Source organism: Cyprinus carpio, chromosome B17, assembly GCF_018340385.1.
Source record: "Cyprinus carpio isolate SPL01 chromosome B17, ASM1834038v1, whole genome shotgun sequence".
NCBI classification, from domain to species: domain Eukaryota; kingdom Metazoa; phylum Chordata; class Actinopteri; order Cypriniformes; family Cyprinidae; genus Cyprinus; species Cyprinus carpio.
Genome location: NC_056613.1, coordinates 3,027,811 through 3,051,713, shown reverse-complemented (window position 1 = coordinate 3,051,713; position 23,903 = coordinate 3,027,811). Strand labels below are relative to the sequence as shown.

Sequence of the window (23,903 nt, the reverse complement as noted above, 5' to 3'; positions counted from 1 at the left end):
AATTAAATTAAATTAAATTAAATTAAATTAAATTAAATTAAATTAAATTAAATTTAATTAAATTAAACATTTATTTAGTTTTATACTTATTTATTCAGTAATGAAGTAACAATATTATGGACCTTTATGCAGAACAAACAGTTGCATGTAATGTTTAATTAAAAACGTACGTCTTTAGTGGCTACATGTTGAATTTCTGGCTCTTGAATGGTCTGATTTGATCAATCATGGTTTGCAACTTGGTCTAAAAGTTTGAGCATCACTTCCTGAGGGTATCAAAGTTCATTTTCCATATTTTATTTATGCAGAAGTGCAGATTTTTAGTGTCTAACTGATATTGCTGCGTGTTTTTGTCCCAGGCAAGAGCAGAGCAGCGCTTTGGTAGAGCTCATGAAGGACTACCAGAGCTTAAAGTCTTCAATAAACACAATATTGGAGAGCGCTGATGCTGTAGCCGACATTAAAGCTGTCCTAAAAGACCAAGAGGATACACGAAGATCCCTGTTGAAGGTAAAACTTGACAATCTATTTTGTAATACCAGTTAATAGAGTAACTAACTTCTACTATCCATGATAAACTTAACTGTGTGGTCTTCCTTTGTGTAGCATGAAGCTGTTAAAGCAGAGATGGCCAGTAACCAGGATGTACTAGAGCGATTTTCAAATAAAGGAAAGAAGCTTTTAAGTGAATTAAACAAGATTCCTGATTGCGACACACAGATTGTGAAGACAGAAATAGATGCCACAGTGGACCAGTGGCTAGATGTGAGTTTGTCCGAAGGCCAATTATTGAGTCTTTAATAAAAATAAAACAAATCTCATATAACAGAGCCATTATTCTTCATATCCACACAGGTTTCAGAAAAAATCGAGGACAATCTCGAAAGTCTCAAGAGGAGCTCAGCTCTGTGGGTGGAAATCTACGATATCAGTGGAGAAATCGAAAGCTGGTCCAACAGCTCGGTTATGGATCTTACAGATGGACTCAATAACTTCAATGATAGCCAGAAAACACATTCATAAAACCAGAGCAACAGTTGTGTATATATATACACACTCACCAGCCACTTTATTAGGTACACCTGTTCAATTGCTTGGTAACACAAATATATATATATTATATATATATATATATATATATAAAAATACACACTCACCAGCCACTTTATTAGGTACACCTGTTCAATTGCTTGGTAACACAAATATTTGTATTTATTTTTTTTTTTTTTGTGTAGGCGGATGTCGGCCTGAAAGAAAAGAAGATTGATGCTTTACAAGAGAAAGTTTCAGAGCTGAAACAACTCTGCGGTGGCCAAGACGTCCCTGCTAAACTGCAGGTAAGACTGATCTTCATTTGTTCTCCAGCTCATTGAATTGATAATTGCTTTCATCACCTGTTCGCCATCTTCCAGGTCATGGAGACGGACCTCAGAAGGAAAATTAGTAGCATTGAAGAGTTATGTGATCAAGCCAAGAGCAACCTCCAAGATTTCTGCTCTCAGAAGAAGCAGCTGGAAGATTTTCTCAGCCAGATGTCCGAGTGGCTGAAGAACGTTGAGAGATCTTTGGTGGATTCACCATGCGGAACAGCTCCTGAAGAAATCTGCAGAGTGAAGGTACAGAAAGTGTTTTTTTTTAAGGAAACATATTTACATTTATGCATTCAAGCATACAGAAGATTTTATACAAAAAGACACTAAAAAAAAAAGAACAAAAACATCATCATACAGCAATAAATATTTTATACAGCTATATTTATAATAAAAAAGAAAAATTAAAATTTTTAATTGGACACAGCAGTTCGGGTGGATGCTGGCTGCTCATTCCACCAGAGAGGAACAGAGAGGGTGAAGGTTTTGGAAAAGGACTTTTTTGAGGCATATGACAATTAGTCAATCATAACAGATGACATTTACTGCACATATAGAAGTCTGAAAAGCTCTAGGGATCAGAGAGAGGGTGAAAAATGGTCAGATAACACTAAATTATGGCTAAACTATGGTTTTGATACAAGAAACCTTGACTAACATTGTAAATGGATTTCTATGCATACAATTCATAGGAAATCCAAAAGGAGCTTCAGAACCAGCAGACGAGCATTGACTCGGCCCGGGAAAACCTGAACACGCTTTGTAGAAAATACCCATCCGAGGAACTTGCCGGTCTAGGTTCCTCTCTGACTGACCTCGTCAAGAAATATGAAACGGTCAATCAGCTCTGTGTTAAGAAGCTTGGCTCCATGCAGCATGGCCTCCAGCAGCACTTCAATGGTGAGAATCACTGTATTTCTGACTAAAAAAATGATCTTCCCTATGGATTCATTGTGGAAAGATTGTTTACTTATTGTCCACTTTGTCCTCTCTTCTCAGATCTTGTGAAGGAGTTTCATACATGGCTCTCTGGACAGAAAGACATTGTGAGAGAATGTGCCGATCATTCTGGTGACATGAGCGTGGTGGAGCGCAAACTGCAGAAATTGAAGGTATTTCATCTTTTATGACACCTCATCCAAACTGAAAGGGAAATGCTATGTAAAACACCAAAATTGCAGCCAATAAAATCATAATTAAATGCATTATGGGCACACCTAAAAACAGATACCAAGCATCAGGTAAAATGCCTTTAACCAACACTTAATGTTTGTGATTGGTTAGAAAAAAATGTTATTTGGAAGTAATGTCAAATATTATTACAATTTAAAATAACAGAATATATTTTAAAGTTTAATTTATTCCTATGATGCAAACCTGAATTTTCAGCAAAATTACTCCAGTCACATGATTCTTTAGAAATATGCTGATTTGCAGCTCAACAAACATTTCTTATTATTATTAATATTGAAAACAGTTGTGCTGCTTCATATTTTTGTAGAAACATTGATAATTTTTTTTCAGGATTATTCATTTAATGAATAGAAAGCTCAGAAGAACGCCGTTATTTGAAATAGAATTTTTGTAACATTTTAAATGTCTTTACTTTAGATCAATTTAATGCATCCTTACGGAATAAAAGTAATAATTTCTTTAAAAAAAGAACTTTTGAATGGTAGTGTACTGTATGCCATCTCCTTTGCTGTTTTTTGGCATGTTTTATCTGTAGTACAAACAATGTCTGACATGTTATGCATGTGTCACTTTTAACTCATTGTAATACAGGGAGCTCTGGAGCGGGTGGATGATGGAGACAGCCGTCTAACGCTGGTGTGTACGGAGGGTGAGAAGCTTCTTCTGCACCTCCCCAAAGCCAGCGCTGGCCAAGTCCAGCAGAACCTCTCCTCCATCCAGCAGGACTGGGACAGTTACGTGGAGCAGTGTAAACAGAACCAGCAGAACCTGGAAGAGAGCGCCAGTCTGCTCAGCGGGTGAGAACTAAACAGCGGCGTCACACTTGGTTAAATATTAGAGCGGCAGATTGTTTGAAACGATTCCTGGGGATAAACGGCTTTGCTGTGGAAGAGAGGAGGACCTACACGCTGCTCTCAAGTTGGCAGGGGGTTATTTGTCAGCGAGCGCTGTGAATTGAAATCTGTGCTGTGTCTTTCTAGCTTTGAGAGCCGTCTGCAGAGGTTGACCCGCTGGCTGGAGCGCATGGATGTGAGGATGAGCACCGAGCTGCCTGAGGGGAGGCACGGCGATCAGGAGAGAGTGACGCTGGAGCGCGTAGAAGAATTCCAGCATGAAGTGCTTAAAGAGAGGTTAGAATAAGTTAAACTGATAAATAGCAATCTTTTGTCCTATTTGTGTGCCCTCAGCGGGTAAATAAACGGCCCACTGTTTTTTGCACCAGTATAACATTACATTTTTTTACCTTGTATACTCGTTTGGAAAATATATTCTAAAATACCCCCTTCACAAAATAAAAAATAAAGTAATATTTAATTTATTTAAAAACAATGATATTTCAGAAATTTGTTTTATAAATGTTTTATAATTAATAAATAATTTGTTATTATTTACATGGACGCATATATGTTTTATTTAAATCCATGCATTTTGCATTTAACATATTTAAATCAATAAGAAAATTCTTATGCAAAATATATGTATTTTATTGTTAAATAAATAATTATATAAAATTTTTTATTATTTTATTTTATTTACTAATATTTTTTTTTAATTTTGGAAATTCTATGTATAAATAGTTAATAAAAAAATCATTATTAATGCATGTATATTGCATTATATTTATAAATAAAATTAAAAAAGTGTTATTAATGCATGTATTTTACATGATATTTTTAAATTTCTTATGCAAAGTATGTTTTTATTTTATTTTTTTTATTTTGGGGTTTTTAATTGTAATAGTGCTTGCAAGGAAGCATGTTAAAATTCCTCATACTACCAATATTATATTAATAATACTACTATTTTATTACTAAATTTCTTCGTTTGTTTGTTTACTCATTTATTCATTTATTGCATTGTGAAATATTGTTTTCATTATACTTAAACATTATTTTTGGGAAATGTGACCTGGACATGTGACCTGATTTTGACAGTTTTATAGCATTCTCTCACAGTATTTTGTGTAATGTTTTCATAAAATTTTTAAGTAATTGTAATAAATTAAAATACAAATAATTTTCCAATCTCGTATCCTGCAGGGACTCGTTTGAGAGTCTGTGCCAGGAAGCTCAGTCTCTGAGTGAGGGGGGTCACGGCAGTGGGGCGGAGCTTCGAGCGTCTGCGCAGCTGCAGCTGCAGCATCAGGCGCTTCTCAAGGCGGCGAGGGAGAGACTGCGCATGTGTCAGCTCAGCTTGCAGGAGCAGCAGAACTTTGAGGAGACGCTGGAGAGCACCTGGGGATGGCTCAGCGGCGTACAGGAGCGCCTCAATTCACTCAACAGCACCAGCGGGAATAAAGAGACCCTGGAGAAGAGACTGGGGCTGGTTCAGGTCAGAAAACACAGTCATGCCACCCAAATGAATATTCAGAGATTGTTTTTCTATTATGGGATTTTTAATTGTAATAGTACTCACTAGGCGAATGTTTTTGTTGAAATTCCTCATACTCTAATGAAATTAATTAAACCTAAATGCAAACTCTTCGTCAATCAATATTATAGATTAATAATAAATATAATATATATAATATAATATAATATAATATAATATAATATAATATAATATAATATAATATAATATAATATAATACCAAGCTTTTAAAAAATTATTTTTATTTTATTTTGTTTTATTTTTAATTTTGAGATTACTAGTCTTGTCAATTAAAATGGCATACATTTTATTAAACCAGAACTCAATTTTTTTTTCAGTCATCATTATCATATAATATATTTAAGATATTATATATTATTGTATTATTGTTGTAAATATAATACTCAGATTTTTATTTTATATTCTTTTTTTTTTGTTGTGTTGTGAGATTACTGGTCTTGTCAATTATGGCATAGGCCATATATTTTATTTAACATGAACTCTTTGTCTGTCATCATTATTATATTATATATGAATGATATTGCATATTAATATGTTATTGATACAAATATAATAGCCAGGACATTTTTTTTCATTTCATTTTGAGATGACTAGTTTTTTAATTAATAATGCATGCTTTTTTAAAATGATTTTTGAGTACAAATTTATTCTGAAATTATATGAGCATTGACATTTTGATGATATTGTTTCAGGACCTCTTGCTGATGAAGGGTGAAGGGGAGGTGAAGCTCAACATGACCGTAGGGAAGGGAGAACAGGTGCTGAAGAACTGCAGTAGGGATAAACAGGAAATGATCCGCTCTCAGCTCAAGAGTCTGAAGGATTCCTGGGCCAATATCCTCATGACCGCCATGAGCTGCCACAGGTGAGTTCCTGTCTCCTCTTATGAAGCCTCATGGTAACTTGGCAGAATACTGTAACAATCGTTTGTGTGTGATGCAGTCGTCTGGAGTGGACCGTGGCTCAGTGGGGCAGTTTCCTGGAGAGTAAAGCTCAGCTGCAGCAGTGGATGGAGATGGTGGAGCAGGAGGCAGGGGTGGCTCTGCCGCAGCAGCCCGGGCTGAAAGAGAAAGCTTCGCTGCTGGAGCGCCTGCGGGCCATTCAGGCCGATGTGGAGGTCCATTCGTCAGCACTGACCCGCCTGAATGAGAAAGCCACAGAGCTGTATGAGAAGACAGGAGAGCAGACATTCGCAGAGGGACCCAAATCTGAGTTCAACACCCAGTTTACCAACATCACAGCTGTCATTAAGGTAAAAATAGGTCATTTTATTTTAAATATAGAAGGCAAACCACTTCCTGTAAGTCACTCTAGACAAGCCTTACAAACAACATGAAACATATTTAATGTCCATAATTTGAAGTATTTTATTTTGAAATTACTATTCTTGTTAATTATGGCATATATTTTATTAAACGTGAACTCAAACTTCTTTGAGGATAATCATTATTATATGCGACCCTGGACCACAAAACCAGTCACAAGGGTAAATTTTTTTAAATTAAGATTTATACATCATCTGAAAGCTTAATGAATAAGGATAGGACAATATTTGACTGAGATATAACTATTTGAAAATCTAGAATCTGAGGGTGCAAAAAAATCTCAATATTGAGAAAATCGCCTTTAAAGTTGTCCAAATGAAGTTCTTAGCAATGCATATTACTAATCAAAAATTAAGTTTAAATATATTTATATTTAAAATATATTTATCAAGTTTTAATGAAAGACTATAAAAAATAATTTTGAATAAAAGTAAAAATAATAATAATATACATCAACGAATCATTAACAATAAAACCTGGAGCATTTTTTGAATTAAACAAGGTAAATTTTCTGAGTTTCAACATTTCTGATGTTTTGTGTAATGTCCTATTTTTGCAGAATAAGGTGCAACAGATGGAGGAGATCGTCAAAGAGCATGAGCAGTACGTGGAGTCGGTGCGTGACCTGAACGACTGGCTCACATCAGCTAAAGAAGAGCTTCAGCGCTGGTCAGACATGTCTGGAGACGCCGCTTCTGTTCAGAGAAAACTCTCTAAAGTCCGGGTATGTTAAACTGTACTGTGATCTGATGTCTTGTTGTGCACATAATAAGATCAGAAACATTTATTACAGAAGTTCATTTTGATTTCATGTTGACTTTAAAGCTTTGTGATTCACTTTTAGGGTCTGTTAGACTCTAGGAAACAAGGCCATGAGCGCTTGACCCGTGTGCAGAGCTGCGGTGCTGCCACACGTGACCACACGTCCACGGTGGGCTGTGAGGTTCTGGAGAGAGAGGAGGCCGGGCTGCTCTCGGCCTGGGAACAGTGGGAGCGCGGAGCTAAACACGTGTGCTCCAGTCTGGAGGGTGTTCTGGCTCAGATGGCCAGCTCAGAGCAGGAGTTCAGCAGCCTAGCTGCGCAGCTGGAGCAGGACCTGCAGGAGTTCAGCAGCAAGCTGCAGGAGTGGCGCATCAAACTGAAGCAGGTGGAAGAAATGAGCTCTGGTGAAGAGGCTGTGCAGGGATGGCAGATAGCAAAGGTAAAGCCTACAGAGCAAATGATAATTAATAATAATAAAAGATTTCTGTTCTTTTAAAGTCACTGTACTTAATGTTTTTATGACTCAGGACGCCCTGGAAGCACTTCTAAACATTGAGCCCATGTCAGAAAATTTGAAGTGTCAGCTGAATGACTTGTGCCGGTTCTCCAGAGATCTGGGCGCTCAGTCTGAGAGAGTATCTGCAATCATTAAAGAATACAACAGGTAAGAGAGCTCAAGACCAACTCTTCCGGGTTTTACTGTAAGTTCTAGTTTTAGCAGAACACCTGAGTACACAGAGAGACTAGTGTTATTAGAACATTAGGTCCAAATGTTTATTCATGAAAAATCTTACCTTAGCACTAACTGAAGTAGCTTAAATACTAAAATTATTGAACCTAAAACTGAAAAAAAAAACAGATTAATATAAATTATAAAAAAGGTAATACAATTATGAAAGCACATATCAAAATTACTAAAACTTAAACCAAAATTAAAATGAAAACTGAAAATATAAAAATAACAGCTAATTCAAAATTTATAATTACAATAGTTATAGTATAAGAACATACAAAAATAGTACTGAGACAGACTGGCCGAGAATCAACTAATTAGATGGAAGGAGAGACTGACATGTAAAACCACTAATAACAGTTTTGTTTTTTCACATAACAATTCAGCAAATCTGAAATCCAACGAAAATTGACCATAATAATAGTCCTGCATACAACAAATTGAGCGGAAGCCACAATCAGTTCAACACAAACAGCATTGGAAATTAATGGAAAGTTTGTGTAGAATCATATTTGAGTCTACAGAGTCTGAGACTTCATGGTTCAGATCACTTCGTTTGCATCAGTAGTTTGTAAAGTCTCTCTTCCTCCCCGTAGCCTCAGTCTCCAGGCGTCTCGAGAGTGTCAGGGAAAGGAGAAGCTCCTGGAGCAGCGCTTCCGTGCCACTTTTCGAGATTTCCAGCAGTGGCTGGTCAATGCCAAAATCAATACGGCCAAATGTTTCGATGTGCCTCAGAACCTGGCTGAAGCATCGTCCAGCCTGCAGAAGATCCAGGTAACATCTTATTAATTTACTATTGTTTTCCACTCAATGCAGTTACGATTCTGAGGGTAAGTTCTTCTTATTGCAGGAGTTTCTGAGTGACCGTGAGCAAGGCCACGGCAAACTGAACGCAGTGGCAGCCAGCGGAGAGCTACTGATGAGCATCGCTCCCAAAGACAGAGTAGAGTCCATCAGAGCCAAAAACAACACGGCCAGAGAAGACTGGAAAACACTCATGATGAACCTGCACCAGAGAGAAACCGCATTACAGGTGTCTGACCATCATTTGATTGATCCGAGACTCTTTTGATTTAGGCCTGTAATGCAATAAGGACTACCTGCAATGTTCTAAAAATCTTGTTACATTTAGTATTCATGTTATTCGATTTTTTTCCGAAAGGTTAGAACATTACTTGCAGTCTCATGGTGTACTTAAGTAAATAATTTATATCATAGACCTCAGTAGACCAAAAAAATCTGATCTAGCTAATCAGTCATTCTGTTTAAATGTAGCGTCATTGATTCTTTTCTTCCAGAATCTTCAGGCTCAGATGCGGGACTTTGAAATGAGCGTGGAGCCGCTGCAGGACTGGCTGAATGAAACCGAGGAGGCCGTTCAGGAGAGCAGCAGTCGGCTGCATGATCTCACAGCCAAGAAGCAGGAGCTGCACAGGTTACAGGTGAAAAACCAGCTCTACCCACAGCCGTTAGCAGAAGAGCCTTTCACAAGCATCATTCTAGCTGATCACTGCTCTAATGAACTTTACAGGTTTTTTTGTCAATATTTGTGAATACATATAGATTTGTTTTAAGTATTTAAATCAGTTTGTTTGAGATATATTTTTATTTTATTTAAATATAGTTACGTTTATTAGGGGCCAAGCACCGTAGGTGCTTAGGCACCTATTGTATCCGTTAGCATGATTTTTTTCTTCCGCCGCATGTCTATGGCAGCCCATAGAACCGCTTGCGGGAAAGTTGTGAAATTTGGCACACTGATAGAGGACAGTGTCAACATTAACCATAGCAAATTTGGAGTCTCTAACTCCAACTCTCTTGCGCCACCACTTGTCCAAATTTTCAATATCTTTATGCTAATAACTTTTGAACCGTAAACCACAAAATTAAAATTCTTTTTTCCTCTGATTCCTTCGCTCATGCCAAGTCGAAAGGACACCAAAATTCAAAAATCGCAAGGTTTAGTTTTTTCGCTATTTTCAATTGTTCGAAAAACCTACTTTTACGAACTCGTCCTAGACGGATGGTCCGATTTTCACGAAAATTGGCTCAGATCATCTTCAGATGATGCCGACAAAAAGTTATGGAATTCAAGTTGATTCGTCCAACCGTTTTCGAATACCTCGTAAACAAATTCTACGAAAAGCACTCAAAAATGCTTGTGAGGCTATAACTCCACAACGATTTGGCGTATTGAGACCAAACTTGGTGTCTATTATAACAAGCATGACCTGAGACTACCTGCAGCGTTTCGACGCAGCGCCACCTAGTGGTCAGGAGATATGAAAAATGCATATTTTTGCTTATAACTTCTGAATGGTTTGGTCAAAAATCATAAAACTGGTCTCTTTAGATTCGGTGCGTCATGTTGAGTCGAATGATATCCAATTTTCCAGTGTCAGGCATTTTAGGTGTCGGCCATTTTGAATTATGTTTTAAAATGCTGTATTTTTTGAACGCATTATCATATCGTTACGAAAATAATTGCAAAAATCTTCACTTCCATGCCCTGAAGGTACTCAAAAAGTTTAGTGGCAGCGCCACCTTGTGGTCAAAAGTTATAGTGAAATTTAGAAAAATGCTAATAACTTTTGCCTACATTAGCCTTTTGTAACCAGACTGATGTTGATGAGAATGTTGATGTTGACGAGAACAACGATACCAATTTTACCAATATTTGCTGAACTTCCTGTCCACCATTTTGATTCATGATGACAACCTACTTTTTCGAACTCCTCCTAGACCGTTGGTCCGATTTTCACCAAATTTGCCTCGGATCATCTTCAGACAAAGCTGGCAAAAAGTTATGGATTTCGTGTTGCTACTTGCAACGGTTTTTTTCGTTTAGCACATGAACGAATTTGCTGGAAAGATGCCAAACTGCATCTGAAAGCTGTATCTCTGTAAAGGTTTACATATTTACACCAAACTTTGTATGTGCCAGTGTCACCTCACACTGACCATGGCACATCAATTTTTGGTCACAGTGCCACCTATAGGAAAAAATAAAAAAACACATTCATTAACCTTTAATTATAAAATTTCTAAAAATGCTAATAACTTTTGATTGCATTAGGCTATTGTAATGAAACTGGTCTCAAAATATTCCTTGGGTCGTGCCGACCGCAGAAATATAAATTTTTAGTAGGAAATCTGAACTCCCTGTCCGCCATTTTGATTTATGTTAAAATCCTACTTTTTCTAACTCCTCCTCAACTGTTGGTCCGATTTTCACCAAAATCAAATCAGATCATCTTAAGACTGTGCTGACAAAAAGTTATGCATTTCGTGTCGATTGATAAAACCGTTTTCATACAGCACCGTTACAAATTTTAGGCACGGTGCCAAAATGGTTCTGAGGCTATATCTCTGCAACGCTTTGACATATTTGCACCAAACTTTGTATGTGTCATTGTCACCTCACACTGACCATGCCACATCAATTTGGTAACAGCACCACCTATTGGTCAAGAGTAATAAACCATTCATTAACCATTAATAATTACATTTATAAAGATGCTAATAACTTTTTATTGCATTAGCCTATTGCAGTGAAACTGGTCTCAAAATATTCCGTGGCTTATGCCGACAACATAGATGCCAAATTATGCCAGCGTAAGCTGAACTTCCTTTCCGCCATTTTGATTTATGTTGAAAACCTACTTTTTCGAACTCCTCATCAACGGTTAGTTCGATTTTCACCAAAATCGAGCCAGATGATCTTCAGACTGTGCTGACTAAAAGTAATCGATTTTGTGTCGATAGACAAAACCGTTTTTGCATACCACTGCAACGAATTTGAGGCATGATGCCAAAATGGCACTTTTAGCTGTATCTCTGCAGTGCTTTGGCATATTAACACTAAACTTTGTGTGTGCCATTGTCACCTCACACAGAACACACCACATCGATTTGATAACAGCGCCACCTATTGGTCACACTTGATAAGCCAATAAATCACGCTACTAGAGGTTATATTTATGATTTTTCCGCCATTTCAATTACAATCATCCTAAAACTGCTGTAATTGCTCATTGTTGCATTTGGTCTGATGCTCCATGCCATGCTTAGCTCCTCAATTTGCCGCTGGATATATAGTCCCCTTAATTGCTTCTATCAACTATACATTATATTTAATTTATTTATTTATTTATAGAGTGGGTTTGTGGGTTTTTATGTATTATACATTATTTTTAATTTTAATACATTAAGGTTAACATGAAATGGCATACACATCGCATTTCATTTCCATAATGTGACAAATTTCTCAGTGGAATTAGAAATTCAGTAATGTATCTATTTTAATCTATTTTAATAATATTATTTGTATACTATTCTGGTATTTATTAATATTTTAAATTATTTTTATATTTTCAGTTTTCATTTTTTATTAAACATTTTCTAGTTGTAGTCATTTTTGTGTATTTTTTTCTTTTTTTATATTTAAAAATATTTAGTTTTGGTTTTATAATAATAGCATCTAACACATTGTTATTTATTGCAGTTAGTAGCCAAGGCAACATTTAATTTTTCTTTTAATGTTTTTCATCTAAGATTTATATTTTATTTCAGCTTGGTTTCAGTGAATGCAAACAAGTGTAATATTTTAGTTTTAGTTACAAAAACAACACAGGGCATGTGTATTATAAAAGTAAGTGGGGTCATATTGGGGTTCATGTTGACTTTAATGTCTAAATGTATGCAGAAAATGATCAGTGCATGTGATCAAATGTATAAGACAGCTGCATTCACATCATGCTTTAATCTGCATTCCTGTCATACTCATATTAACATGGCTTGTCCCCAGTCTTGCCGTCTGTCCTGTTCATGTGCTGCCATGTTGCTTTATTAATCATCTGCTAACACAGGAGTGTGTGTGATGCTGCTCTGTGCTAATGTGCCTGTGCTTTCACAGTCTCTGCTTGAGGAATTAGCCTCTAAGGAGTCTCAGCTGCACAGGTTGAGGGAGAAGGCCCAGCAGCTGTGGGACGGACACACGGCCGGAAAGGGCTTTGTGCACCGTGTCTCGCAGCTCTCAGCTCAGTACCTAGCTTTAAGCAACCTGACCAAGGTAACGTCCCGCCTGTCTGCCTGCTGGCTACCTGTCCCTAATGCTGCAGGGGTCGACATGTGAACAAAGGACTGTGTCCGAAAACCTAAAAAATGCTCTTATTAGGCAGCAAATGAAGGTTGAATGGCATCAAAATATGTCCTAATCCAGTGTTTATGTAATTTCCTGACACCAAATGGTATTTTATTTTTTTCATTTATTTTTATTTTTTATGTTATATTTTAAAAATAAATATTTTTTGTAATGTCTGTTGGAACAGTAAATCAATTTCTAAATTTAGATTTATTTATTTATTTGTTTGTTTATTTGTATTTTTTTATCTTTTATTTCTTTATTTTTACTTTTTTATTCAATTTTACTTTTTTTCATTTATTTATTCATTAAAATTATTTTTGTTTTAGTTTTTTATTTTTGTAATGTCCTGTCACCAAATGGTGTCTGATTTGAACAGTTAATTTAGAACTTATTTAGAATTTGAATTAAATAATTTATTTAATTAGTTAGTTTGATTGTTTATTTTGAAACCATTTTATATTTAAATAATTGTATTTTTATTTGTGTTCATTTTTAATGTTTAATTGTTATTTGTTTAATCTCATTTTTTATTTGTTTATTTTTTTAAAAAATTTAAAATTTGATTTAGGTTGATTTCTGATATAATTTCTACTAAGAAATGGTCATTAAGTATTTTCTTTGATATGCAAAATACTAATATGAATTTCTTTTATATCATTAGACATGACACTGTGACATCTGAACCCATTTTTCTTAAGGTGTGCTTTCATATAAACACTGTTTGTTAAGTCCCTTTGCTTTCGGACACAGTCCATGTGTTTCAATTGTGGGTGGAGAACGCTTTTATTCTGGAAACTTTATATGGCGTAATTAAACTTATTTTTTTGATGTTACATTCATATTGTATTTAAGTTTCACTTTTCATTTTTTCATTTGTTGCACAGAAATGACGTTGTTAGAGCTGTGTAAGTTGGCATTTTTACGGCCTGGTATCTACTAATAAACAAAGAAAAAAATCATATGGATTAGAGCTCCAGAATTATTAAATGTACTGTACAACATGACTTGAAAAGCTCTCAGCTGCTTTCCTTTTAACACATTTACTGTTTCAATTAAGATGCTTCCCTTACTGAATGATTCTTTACTAAACTGTATGTTATGATTATGTACTGAATCCACAGTTACTCTCTCGAGTCAGTTTATCTCAGGGATGTGATTATTTATCTGATTATGTTGTCCTTGTCCAATAGGAAAAAGCCTCTAGAATCGATCGCATGGTGTCCGAGCACCAGCTGTTCTCGCAGGGCCTGAAAGAGCTGCAGAACTGGGTGGCTGATACCAGTCACATGCTGCAGACCTACTGCACTCCCACCGCAGACAAGAACGTGCTGGACAGCAGGATGATCAAACTCGAGGTGAACAGCACAATAAATAACCTGATTTAAATATAACGATAACTGGGTGCCGCATGAATCGAAGATAAAATGTAGTGAGGTCATGCAACATCAGTGTAGCATACTACTCTATTGAAATGTTTATTGTTGAATGCTGCATACTGTTACCCATACTACTTTTAGTATTCAGTAGTACACTAGTACTCCATTTCAGCTGAAGAATTTCACTTTGCATTTCATTTCATGGCTCTTATGTAGTTTACTTGTAATGAGTGTTTTCATGTGAATGCATCCATGTTTTCCAGGCTTTGTTGACGGCACGCCAAGAGAAGGAGATACAGCTGAAAATGCTGCTGACGAGAGGAGAGTCGGTCCAGAGGAACACCTCCGCTGAGGGTGTACCGCTGCTCCGACAACAAATCGAAGACCTCAAGGACTCATGGGATGGACTGTTGTCGGCTTCTATTCAATGCAAGAGGTCAGGATGGTCTTAATCATGTCAGTGCAGCGACCTAATGTGAGATACATCTGGCCTGGAGAAGACCGATATTAAATATCTACTTTGATTCAAGTCATGTTAAGCATCTTCACTACAATAAGACCAAAATCTTACTACATTATGGTACATTTATACTGTGATTACGGTGTGTGTGTGCGTGTGTGTGTGTGTGTATGTGTATGTATATATATATAGTGGTGTGTGTGTGTGTGTGTGTGTGTGTGTGTATATATATATATATATATATATAAAATATACAGTATATGCATTTTCATCTAATTATATATATATAACATATATTAAATATTAGAAAAGGCAATAAAGGTTTATTCATTACATTTTCATGTAAATATATTTTATATTGCTCTATATTTAAAATATTTTTTATTAAATATTATATATTACATTACAAATTTCATTACATATATTTACATTAATAATAAGCTCTTAATAGTAAGATCAGCTTTATATTCATTATTGAAATGAATGATAAATCTAAAATAATAATTGCTTTAATAACAGCTTTTCATTAATTGTTGAGTTAAAAACAAAAGACTCATAATAGAAAATCTAGCCCTATATTGCCAACTCTAAAATCCCATACAGCCAAAAACAGTTTTTGATGAGAAGAGAGATCTTGGCTGAAGTTGAATTTGCTTACTGATGTGTTTGGGTTTAAACAGCCAACTGGAGGGCGCTCTGTCGCAGTGGACAAGTTACCAGGAGGACGTGCGTCAGTTTGTGAGCTGGATGGAGACTGTGGAAGAGACTTTAAACTCTGCAGACAAACAGTGCTCTGAGATGAGAGACAAAACCACCAACCTGGGCAAAGCCAAAGTATGGTGTTACTGTCAGTGCTTTGAGTCTCTGAGTAATTGCATTCTAGTTGTTGTCAGTCCTGACATACTATACAAACTTTCTCATTTCAGTTGCTCCTAGAGGATGTTTTAAGTCACAGCAGCGTCTTGGATGTCATATCCATGAAGGGATCCAACATGGCCGACCACTATGTCACCCAGCTAGAGATTCAGGACTTGCAAGAGCGCTACAATATTGTCAAAGATAAAGCCCAGGTATAATGCACCGCTCTCATCGGTCACCTTATAGAATATGCTGAATATTTGTGTTAATGGACTCTGCCATAAATGTACTTCCTGCCAAAGTGTGCAGTTGCCAAAGCGGAGGAGCTGGTGTCGGCCCATCAGGAGTACCAGCGCACCCTGCATGAGTTTAAAGACTGGCTGGAGCAGCAGCAGGAGAGACTGAGCTGCTGCACACAGCTGGAGGGAGACGTCGAGACTCTAGAGGACACACTACGCAAACTACAGGTCAGAAGACGTCTTGAATTGTGACACATTATTTGTTCATTTTATCTATTGTGACTTTTAAACATATTTTTATGAATAGTTTTTATATTTAGTTATGTTATATTTAGAAAAAAGAATTAGGCGAATGATTTAAATACATCATAAAATGCTTAATATAAGTAGAACGTGTATATTCAAATATATTATCAAAAATATATATGTCAACTTTCTGTCTGTTTAAAATTACATTAAATAATTATGAATTATTATAAATGTACCGTATAGAGAGAGAGAGATTTTTTTACACCAGTATTTAGCAGTAAATATTACTAATGCACTGATATACTGTAGTCTATATAAATTTTGGTTCATTCGAATAGCTAACTATTTATATGTAATTATTATAATGGCTGACATTATAAATTATATTATTTCATGATTTTCTGTTGCTTTTAAATAACATGCTAGAATATGTAAATATCAAGAATATGTAAATATCAAGCATCAAAACATTATAATATATGCTAGAAAATGCATAATTGTTTAATATTTTTGTGACCAGACACAGAAGAAGAGAATACTGCTTTTTAATTAAAAGTTAGATTGTTTTAATGTATTAAAAATAAAAATAATAGTTATTGTTATTATTTATTTTTTATTAAATAATGAATTGTTATTAATAATATATTTTATATTTAATACTATATTTAAAGAATTACATTTAAGACATCAAATTTGCTCGGGGCCCCTGGTTTAGAGTCACTTATTTAAAGAAATGCCAAGATTGGTAAATACCGATTTAATTGCCAATATACTGTGCATCCATATCCGTAATGGAATTTTTTTTGTAATGTCTGCTGAATAGTTTGATTATTTGGGGTTTTAATATAAATATGCATTAGAGAAATAATGTTATCTGTCTCCAGGAGCTTCAGGTGCATTGCACAGAGGGTCAAGCCCTGCTCAACACACTGCTGGTGACCCGAGAGCAGGTGATTCCCTGGGGCATCCCGCAGTTAGAGGACAGATGTCTGGAGACAGTCCAGCAGGAGTGGGGCTCATATCAGACCCGGCTGGGTGACACCAGATCTCAGCTCAACAGCGCCCTGGCCAAACTCCGGCAGATAGAGCAGAAGTTCCAGCGGCTGGATAACTGGCTCAAAGGGATGGAGACTAAAGGAGAGTTACGCTCCGGCCGCCGCTCTGACAGAGCAACAAAAGAGGCCCAGCTACACCTCCTGACGGTAAGTCTAGGAACCATACTGTGTAGGATTTACTTTGGATCCATTTTTACTGATGAAATAGCTAGTAAATTTCCCAAGTCTGCAGAAAGAGCAATTAACACATCCAATTAAATGTGAAATTTTGAAGTAAAATTAGTATTTTCTTGTTTAACATACTCCAGCAGTCTTTGTTTTATTTGCAAAGAGAGCTCTTACCATGAAAAAAAAGAATGTATCAATTCCCATATGTTGTTGTGATGTCTCTTCAGGGTTGGCATGAGGAGGTGCTGGCTTATCAGGAGGAGATAGAGGGTCTCAGTGTCCTGGCCCAACAAGTTTTAGAAGAGACGCCCATCGGCAGCAGAGTCAGCACTAGAGCTACACAACTCACGTCACGCTATCATGCACTGCTGCTACACCTGCTGGTACACTAAACACACACGCACACCTAAATCAGGACATACCATAAACTAACTAATATTATAATTATAATTAATTATATATAATTCTAATTATGTTATATAATATTATAATATAATTGTAAAGGAGTAAAATTTTCAGAATAAAAATACATTTTTAGAATTTAGAAATATTTACTTATAAAGCACTCTTTTCTTTCAAAGATGTCATCTCAGGTTACGTATGTAACCATGGTTCCCTGAGTAGGGAAGGAGACACTGCATCCTCTAGCGACCCCTAGAGGACGCAGTTCAAAGTTCCCTTAAAAGGGAACGTCTCAGGTTACGTATGTAACCATAGTTCCCTGTGTAGGGAACTTGTCAATTTCTGGGACATTTTTAGTCAATTATGCCATTACCTTATAGGCTTATATCTATATAACACAAAGTATCATGCTAAATTTGACTATTTTAAATGTGTTTGTAGGATACTATTAAGCAACTGAAGGAGGAAGTTTCCTGCATTGAAGAATCGCAGAGTGTCTTCGGCACCTTCTCTGATTGGTTGAGCACAGCACAAAAGAACTTCAGCAGTGTGACCACCACCACCATTGATGTGGTTGATCGTGTTGCCATGGAGAAGAAGATGAAAAAACTAGAGGTATCTTTGGTTATTAACTAAAGAGTTCTTTTTTTTTACTGAAAAAAATTAATACTTTTATTCAGCAAGGACACATTAAATTAATCATGGATGCATTAAAGTGACAGTAAAGACTGTTATAATTGGTTTTAATGTTACAAAAGATTTCTATTTCAAATAAATGCAGTGGACTTGTGGACTTTCTGTTCATCAAAGAATACTGGAAAAAGAAAACTGTATGATGGTTTCCACAAAAATATTAATCAGCACAACTGTTTTCAACATTTATAATAATAAGAAATGTTTCTTGGGCACCAAATCAGCATATTAGAATGACTTCTGAAAGTTCACGTGCCTAAGAAACTTTTTATTTAATGCCTCAGGCTCTGCAAGGTGACATGGAGCTGGGTCACACCTTCCTGAAGACCATGCGTGAAAAGACGGATCGTGCCATGACTTTCCTGGAGGAACCTGAGGCAGAACAGCTCAAGGAAGAAGTTGACACCCGACTCTCCCAGCTGGAGGCGTTGATCAGAGCTCTGCGGTCAGAGCTCAGTGCCACAGAGAAATCCATACAGCTCTCTAAAGACTTCCTGGACAAATACAAGACTCAAACACAATGGCTTACAGAGACCAAATCACTGCTGGTGACTCCAGTGGAGCCAAAAGCTGAGCTTTACCAAAAGAAGGCTCAGCTAGCCAAATACAAGGTGAGCAAAACACTTATTTTTGGGTGAGTAAGAAGATATGGTTGTGCACTAAATTAGTTATGAGGATGACAAATGCAACCATCTTCAGAGAGTCATGTAAATCCTTTACTATGTCAAATGTGTCCTTTGTCCCCTTCTAGACAATCCAACAGACCATCCAGTCCCATGAATCAGCAGTCAAGTCAGTTATAGAGAAGGGAGATGGACTTCTTGAAACAATCCGTGACCCGTCTGTCAGCGAGAACATCAGCAAGCTGAAAGCTGACTATCAAGAATTATGCAATGATGCCAAGGTACTGTCATGCAAAAATGGTCTCAGCTTCCTAGATTCAATGCACTATTGCTTATCTAATATTGTTCCATTGTAGGTCCACGTTCAGAGTTTGATGGAGAGCGTGAGAGAGCATGAAGACTATAACAGTGAACTACAAGAAGTAGAGAAATGGCTGTTACAGATGTCTAGCAGGCTGGTCACCTCTGATTCCATGCAAAGTGGCAATCTAGAGAACGCTACACAACAACTAGCCAGACACAAGGTGTGTTATTATTGCTATTATAGCATCCAAATATCCCTTGAACAATAGCTTTATAGTAACTTACAAGCAATAAAACTACCAAAAATCCTTGTAGCATTCACATAAACATTTATTTTCGTAGTCTGTTTACGTTTGTACATCTTTATACTTTTAAATATATATGCACATATTTTTGGGGCAATACATGATTTGACTTATTTCTTCTCAGGCAATAATGGAGGAGATAGCTGGTTTTGAGGAGCGTTTGACCAGCCTGAAGGACAAAGGCGAGTGTCTTGCAAGTAGCTGCACAGAACAAGTCCAGGCAAAGCTCAGTCAGCAGATCCAGGCACACCAGCAGGGAACCAGAGACAGTTATTCGGCTATTTGCAGCACAGCTCAGCGTGTGAGCACTCCTGCTAATAAAGGATCTCTTTATCAGAAATTCCATCTTATTATTTCGGTCTAATGTTTAACATTTGGCTCGTCAGGTGTATCAGAGTCTGGACCGTGAGCTCCAGAAGCACGTCAGCCATCAGGACACCCTGCAGCAGTGTCAGACGTGGCTGTCCACCGTTAAAGAGGAGATCCAGCTGCAGGCACAGACTCCCTATGGCCTCCAAGAGGCTCTGAAACAGGTAGATGCCACAGAGTTGCAGAATGATTAAATACAAACAAGTTTCAAAGTTGTCCAGACAACCTAAATATATTTAGTTACATTTTGACTGCTTATCCACAGGTGAAGCACTTTAGGGCTCTACAGGAGCAGGCCAGCACGTATCTGGACCTGGTTTGTTCAATGTGTGATTTATCTGATGAGTCTGTGAGAGCCACAGCTGCCAAAATACAGGAAACCAAAACGATGGTGAGTTTAATTACACAGAATCAACTAACACTGCTATGGGATATGAAATTATACAGTTACTAATAATGTGATTGATATTGTGAATTGTTCAGATTGAGGAGAGGATGACCACTTCTCAAGAGCTGTCGGATAGCTGGAGGGAGATTAAAGAGCAAAAACAGGAACTCTCAACACTTTTCCAAGATATGGAACAGCAATTGCAAAGTCTATCCAGGAGACCAGCTGAGTTGGAGCCCAAGATTGCTCAAAACATGCTTGATCAAGCCAAAGTAAATGTCATATTTCTGTTGAATTTTATACATATAATTTTCAAATACAAAATCTTTAATATGTAATATATATTTATACACGTACACACGCACACACACACACACACACACACACACACACACACATATATATATATATATATATATATATATATATATATATATAAACAACTTAGAGTGATATTTACATACATTCTATAATTTGTACTTTGAGTCAAACAATATATTCAGTTGGAAATAATGTAGAGTTGGACTTCATTTAGTTTTTTTAATGTATTATGGAAAGTAGGCTGTGATTTTATTGGTTTATATTATTTTTCACATGCCCTGGCATTGATTACATCAGCAGGAAGTGGGAAAAAGCTAGATGTTTCTATTGTGGAGATAGTTATTACATTATTACATTTTGATGATAGATTATGAAAACAGAATTTTTATTTTTAGAATAACGAGCACCGATGAATTGTTCACAATAGGACCAGGGTGATTTATTTATAACATAAAAGAGTGTTTTTTCATTTCTCCTGTTGTTTATTTTTACACACTTGGCTTATTCTCTGCTCATGTTGCCTGTAGGAATTTGGCCAGCAGCTTCAAAGCAGACAAAGCACTCTGACTAAGATGACAGAGCTTGTGAGTAAGCTGACAGAAGGGCAGGAGTCTCCTGAGCATACAGAGATTGGACGACTGAGCCATGCATGGCTGGAGCTGTGCCATCAGGCCAACAATCTGCAGGCTCAGAGAGAGGAAGATCTGCAAAGGACTAAAGAGTATCATGACTGCATCAGTGCCATGGAAGCCCTCTTTGAACAGGTGTCCAAGGAATGGGACAACCTGGCCAGGTAAAACTGTTATTCTGGATTTAGTGTAAATGTATTCATATGTCACTTTTAATTAGTGCTACACCGAAAGTGTGATTTGAGACTTCTGGGAGTTACATTATTATTTTATGATCTTGTAGAACTGATGCTGAGAGTTCATCTGATCATTTGGAGGCTCTTCGGAAGCTCTCGGTTGTTCTTAAAGAAAAGAAAAGCACACTTGAAGACCTCAAAGAGCAGAAACAAAAAGTAATGTACCACTTAAACCTGGATGATAAAGAGTTGGTGAAGGAGCAGATTGGCCACTTTGAGCAGAGATGGGCCCATCTGGAGAGTCTCATAGAGAGGAAGATCCAAGACTCCATTGTGACCCTTGAAGACATGGGCCAAGTTGAGGCCCGTTTGAGGGAAGCTCGCGAATGGGCTGAGGAACAGCAGCCTGCCTTATCCGAAGCCATGAAGATGAGTCCTCCACCTGAACTAGCTCAGAGTTTCCTTTTCGATCATCTAAGCATATGCAGTGAGCTGGAAGCCAAGCAGCTTCTGTTGGCTCAGGCTATGAGTGATGCAGATAGGGTTTTAGCACATCTGGGGCTTAATGAAAGGCAAAGACTACAGCAGCTCATCTCAGAAACTCAAGCAGAGGTAGAGTCCTTGAGTGTCAAAGTTGCACAACGAAGGAAAAACCTGAGCAAAGCCTTTACAGAGAGAACCCAGTTCCTTTTGGCTGTGAACCAAGCTATCACCTGGGTCCAGCAAAATAAAAAGAAAGCACAGGCAGAGGAATACATAGCCCTTCTTCCTGATGACCTTTCTAAGCAGGTGAGGACTAGCAGGAACATTCAGAGCAGCTTGAGAGCATACCAGAGTGAGCTGACCTCCCTGTGGTCCCAAGGCAGGGATCTGATGAAAGACGCTGCCGAAGAAGAGAAATCAGAGATGTTAAACAAACTCCAAGAGCTGCAGAATATCTTCGAAGTCTCTATACAGAAGTGTAGCCAGAGGCTACAGGAGCTTGAGAAAGTGTTGGTGACCAGGAAGTACTTCAAGGCAGATCTTGAAAAGATATGCCAGTGGTTGAAGCAAGCCGATATTGTGACCTTCCCGGAGATAAACCTCATGAATGGAGATACAGAATTAAGTTCGCAGCTTACAAAATACCAACAAATATTGGATCAAGCCATGGAATATGAGAACCTCCTGCTAACTGTGCAAAGAACAGGTCAAGAAATACTTCCCACTCTGAATGAAGTGGACCATTGCTACTTAGATGAGAAATTGATTGCTCTTCCACAGCAGTACAATAATATTTTGGGACTAGCCAAGGAGAAACAAGAGAAAATACAACAAGCCATTCTTGCCAGAGAGGAATATGCCTCCTTTATTGATGTGACCCACAAAGCACTTAAAGAACTTGAGGAACAATTCCACAACTTGGGGATGCAGTCTGTCGGCCTTAAGACTGAGGAGGTTGTCAGCCTTCAGACTGATTATAAAGCCCTCCTGGAGGAGCTGACCAATCTTGGACAAGCCGTCAGTGAGCTTAACCAGAAGAAAGAGGGATTTCGTAGCACCGGTCAACCTTGGAGACCTGAAGAAATGACCCAACTGGTTAGCCTTTACAACAGTCTCAAAAGATTGATTGAGCAGAGGGTAGAACATCTTGACGACACTCTGGAATCTTTTGAGGACCATCAAGCCATGGCTACTCAGGTTGATTCAGAGCTGAAAGCCACCAAAGAGCAACTGGTGAAAGTGAATGCAGAGACGCAGTCAGCTGAGGAGAGATTGAAAAATTATCATGCTCTGGCCGCTAGTCTTCAAGGTGCCAGCTCTCACCTCACTCGACTCATGGAGCAGATGGATAACCTGGCACCCCACATGGATTCGGCAGCACACGAGGCTTCAAAGCAGCGAGTAACCTCTTGGCAAGAAGAGCTTCAGTCATTACAGTCAGCTGTTGGGGAACTAATTGTGGAGTGTGAGAACAGGTTTGTGCAGAGTAAAGATTTTGAGACCGAAGTCAATCGGACCTTAACTTGGCTCCAGCAAATTAAAGATGAACTTGGCTCTGAGGTGGTGGTAGACGTCAAGGTTGAGAAGGTCCAGGAGGAAATCCGAAAGCAACAGATTATGCATGAGGAAGTTCAGTCGAGGCTTAGGATAGTGGCGGCTCTAAGCACCAGAGAGAAGCAGAAGTACACCAGTGCCAATGAGCTCGTCCCCCCTCATGTGGACTCAAGTCTACAAGAAATGGCCAAGCTGGAGGCTGATGTTCAACGTGCCCTCAGCTCCAAACAGGCAAGTTCTAATCCAAACTATCAATAGAACCAAGACTACTAGTTAAAGCATAAAATCCTGCATACATTTTCAACATAATCCCCCAACATGGGATGCATTG

At 37.5% G+C, this 23,903-nt stretch overlaps 1 protein-coding gene across 1 annotated transcript in view; it reads left to right on the top strand.

The window, feature by feature from the left end:
- Positions 1-23,903, top strand: part of syne1b (spectrin repeat containing, nuclear envelope 1b) — a 108,145-nt gene that overhangs the window by 38,985 nt on the left and 45,257 nt on the right. The window contains 36 exon segments of the mRNA XM_042743048.1: positions 360-510; positions 607-765; positions 856-1,041; positions 1,236-1,337; positions 1,413-1,616; positions 2,063-2,270; positions 2,370-2,482; positions 3,156-3,361; positions 3,545-3,694; positions 4,604-4,895; positions 5,648-5,820; positions 5,898-6,207; positions 6,840-7,004; positions 7,125-7,481; positions 7,570-7,706; positions 8,372-8,549; positions 8,626-8,808; positions 9,074-9,217; positions 12,691-12,846; positions 14,112-14,276; positions 14,561-14,733; positions 15,438-15,591; positions 15,684-15,827; positions 15,918-16,082; positions 16,988-17,305; positions 17,554-17,709; positions 18,170-18,343; positions 18,706-19,032; positions 19,173-19,325; positions 19,401-19,568; positions 19,777-19,953; positions 20,039-20,185; positions 20,287-20,412; positions 20,505-20,681; positions 21,258-21,523; positions 21,643-23,803. Coding sequence (XP_042598982.1) covers positions 360-510; positions 607-765; positions 856-1,041; positions 1,236-1,337; positions 1,413-1,616; positions 2,063-2,270; positions 2,370-2,482; positions 3,156-3,361; positions 3,545-3,694; positions 4,604-4,895; positions 5,648-5,820; positions 5,898-6,207; positions 6,840-7,004; positions 7,125-7,481; positions 7,570-7,706; positions 8,372-8,549; positions 8,626-8,808; positions 9,074-9,217; positions 12,691-12,846; positions 14,112-14,276; positions 14,561-14,733; positions 15,438-15,591; positions 15,684-15,827; positions 15,918-16,082; positions 16,988-17,305; positions 17,554-17,709; positions 18,170-18,343; positions 18,706-19,032; positions 19,173-19,325; positions 19,401-19,568; positions 19,777-19,953; positions 20,039-20,185; positions 20,287-20,412; positions 20,505-20,681; positions 21,258-21,523; positions 21,643-23,803 — 8,725 coding nt within the window.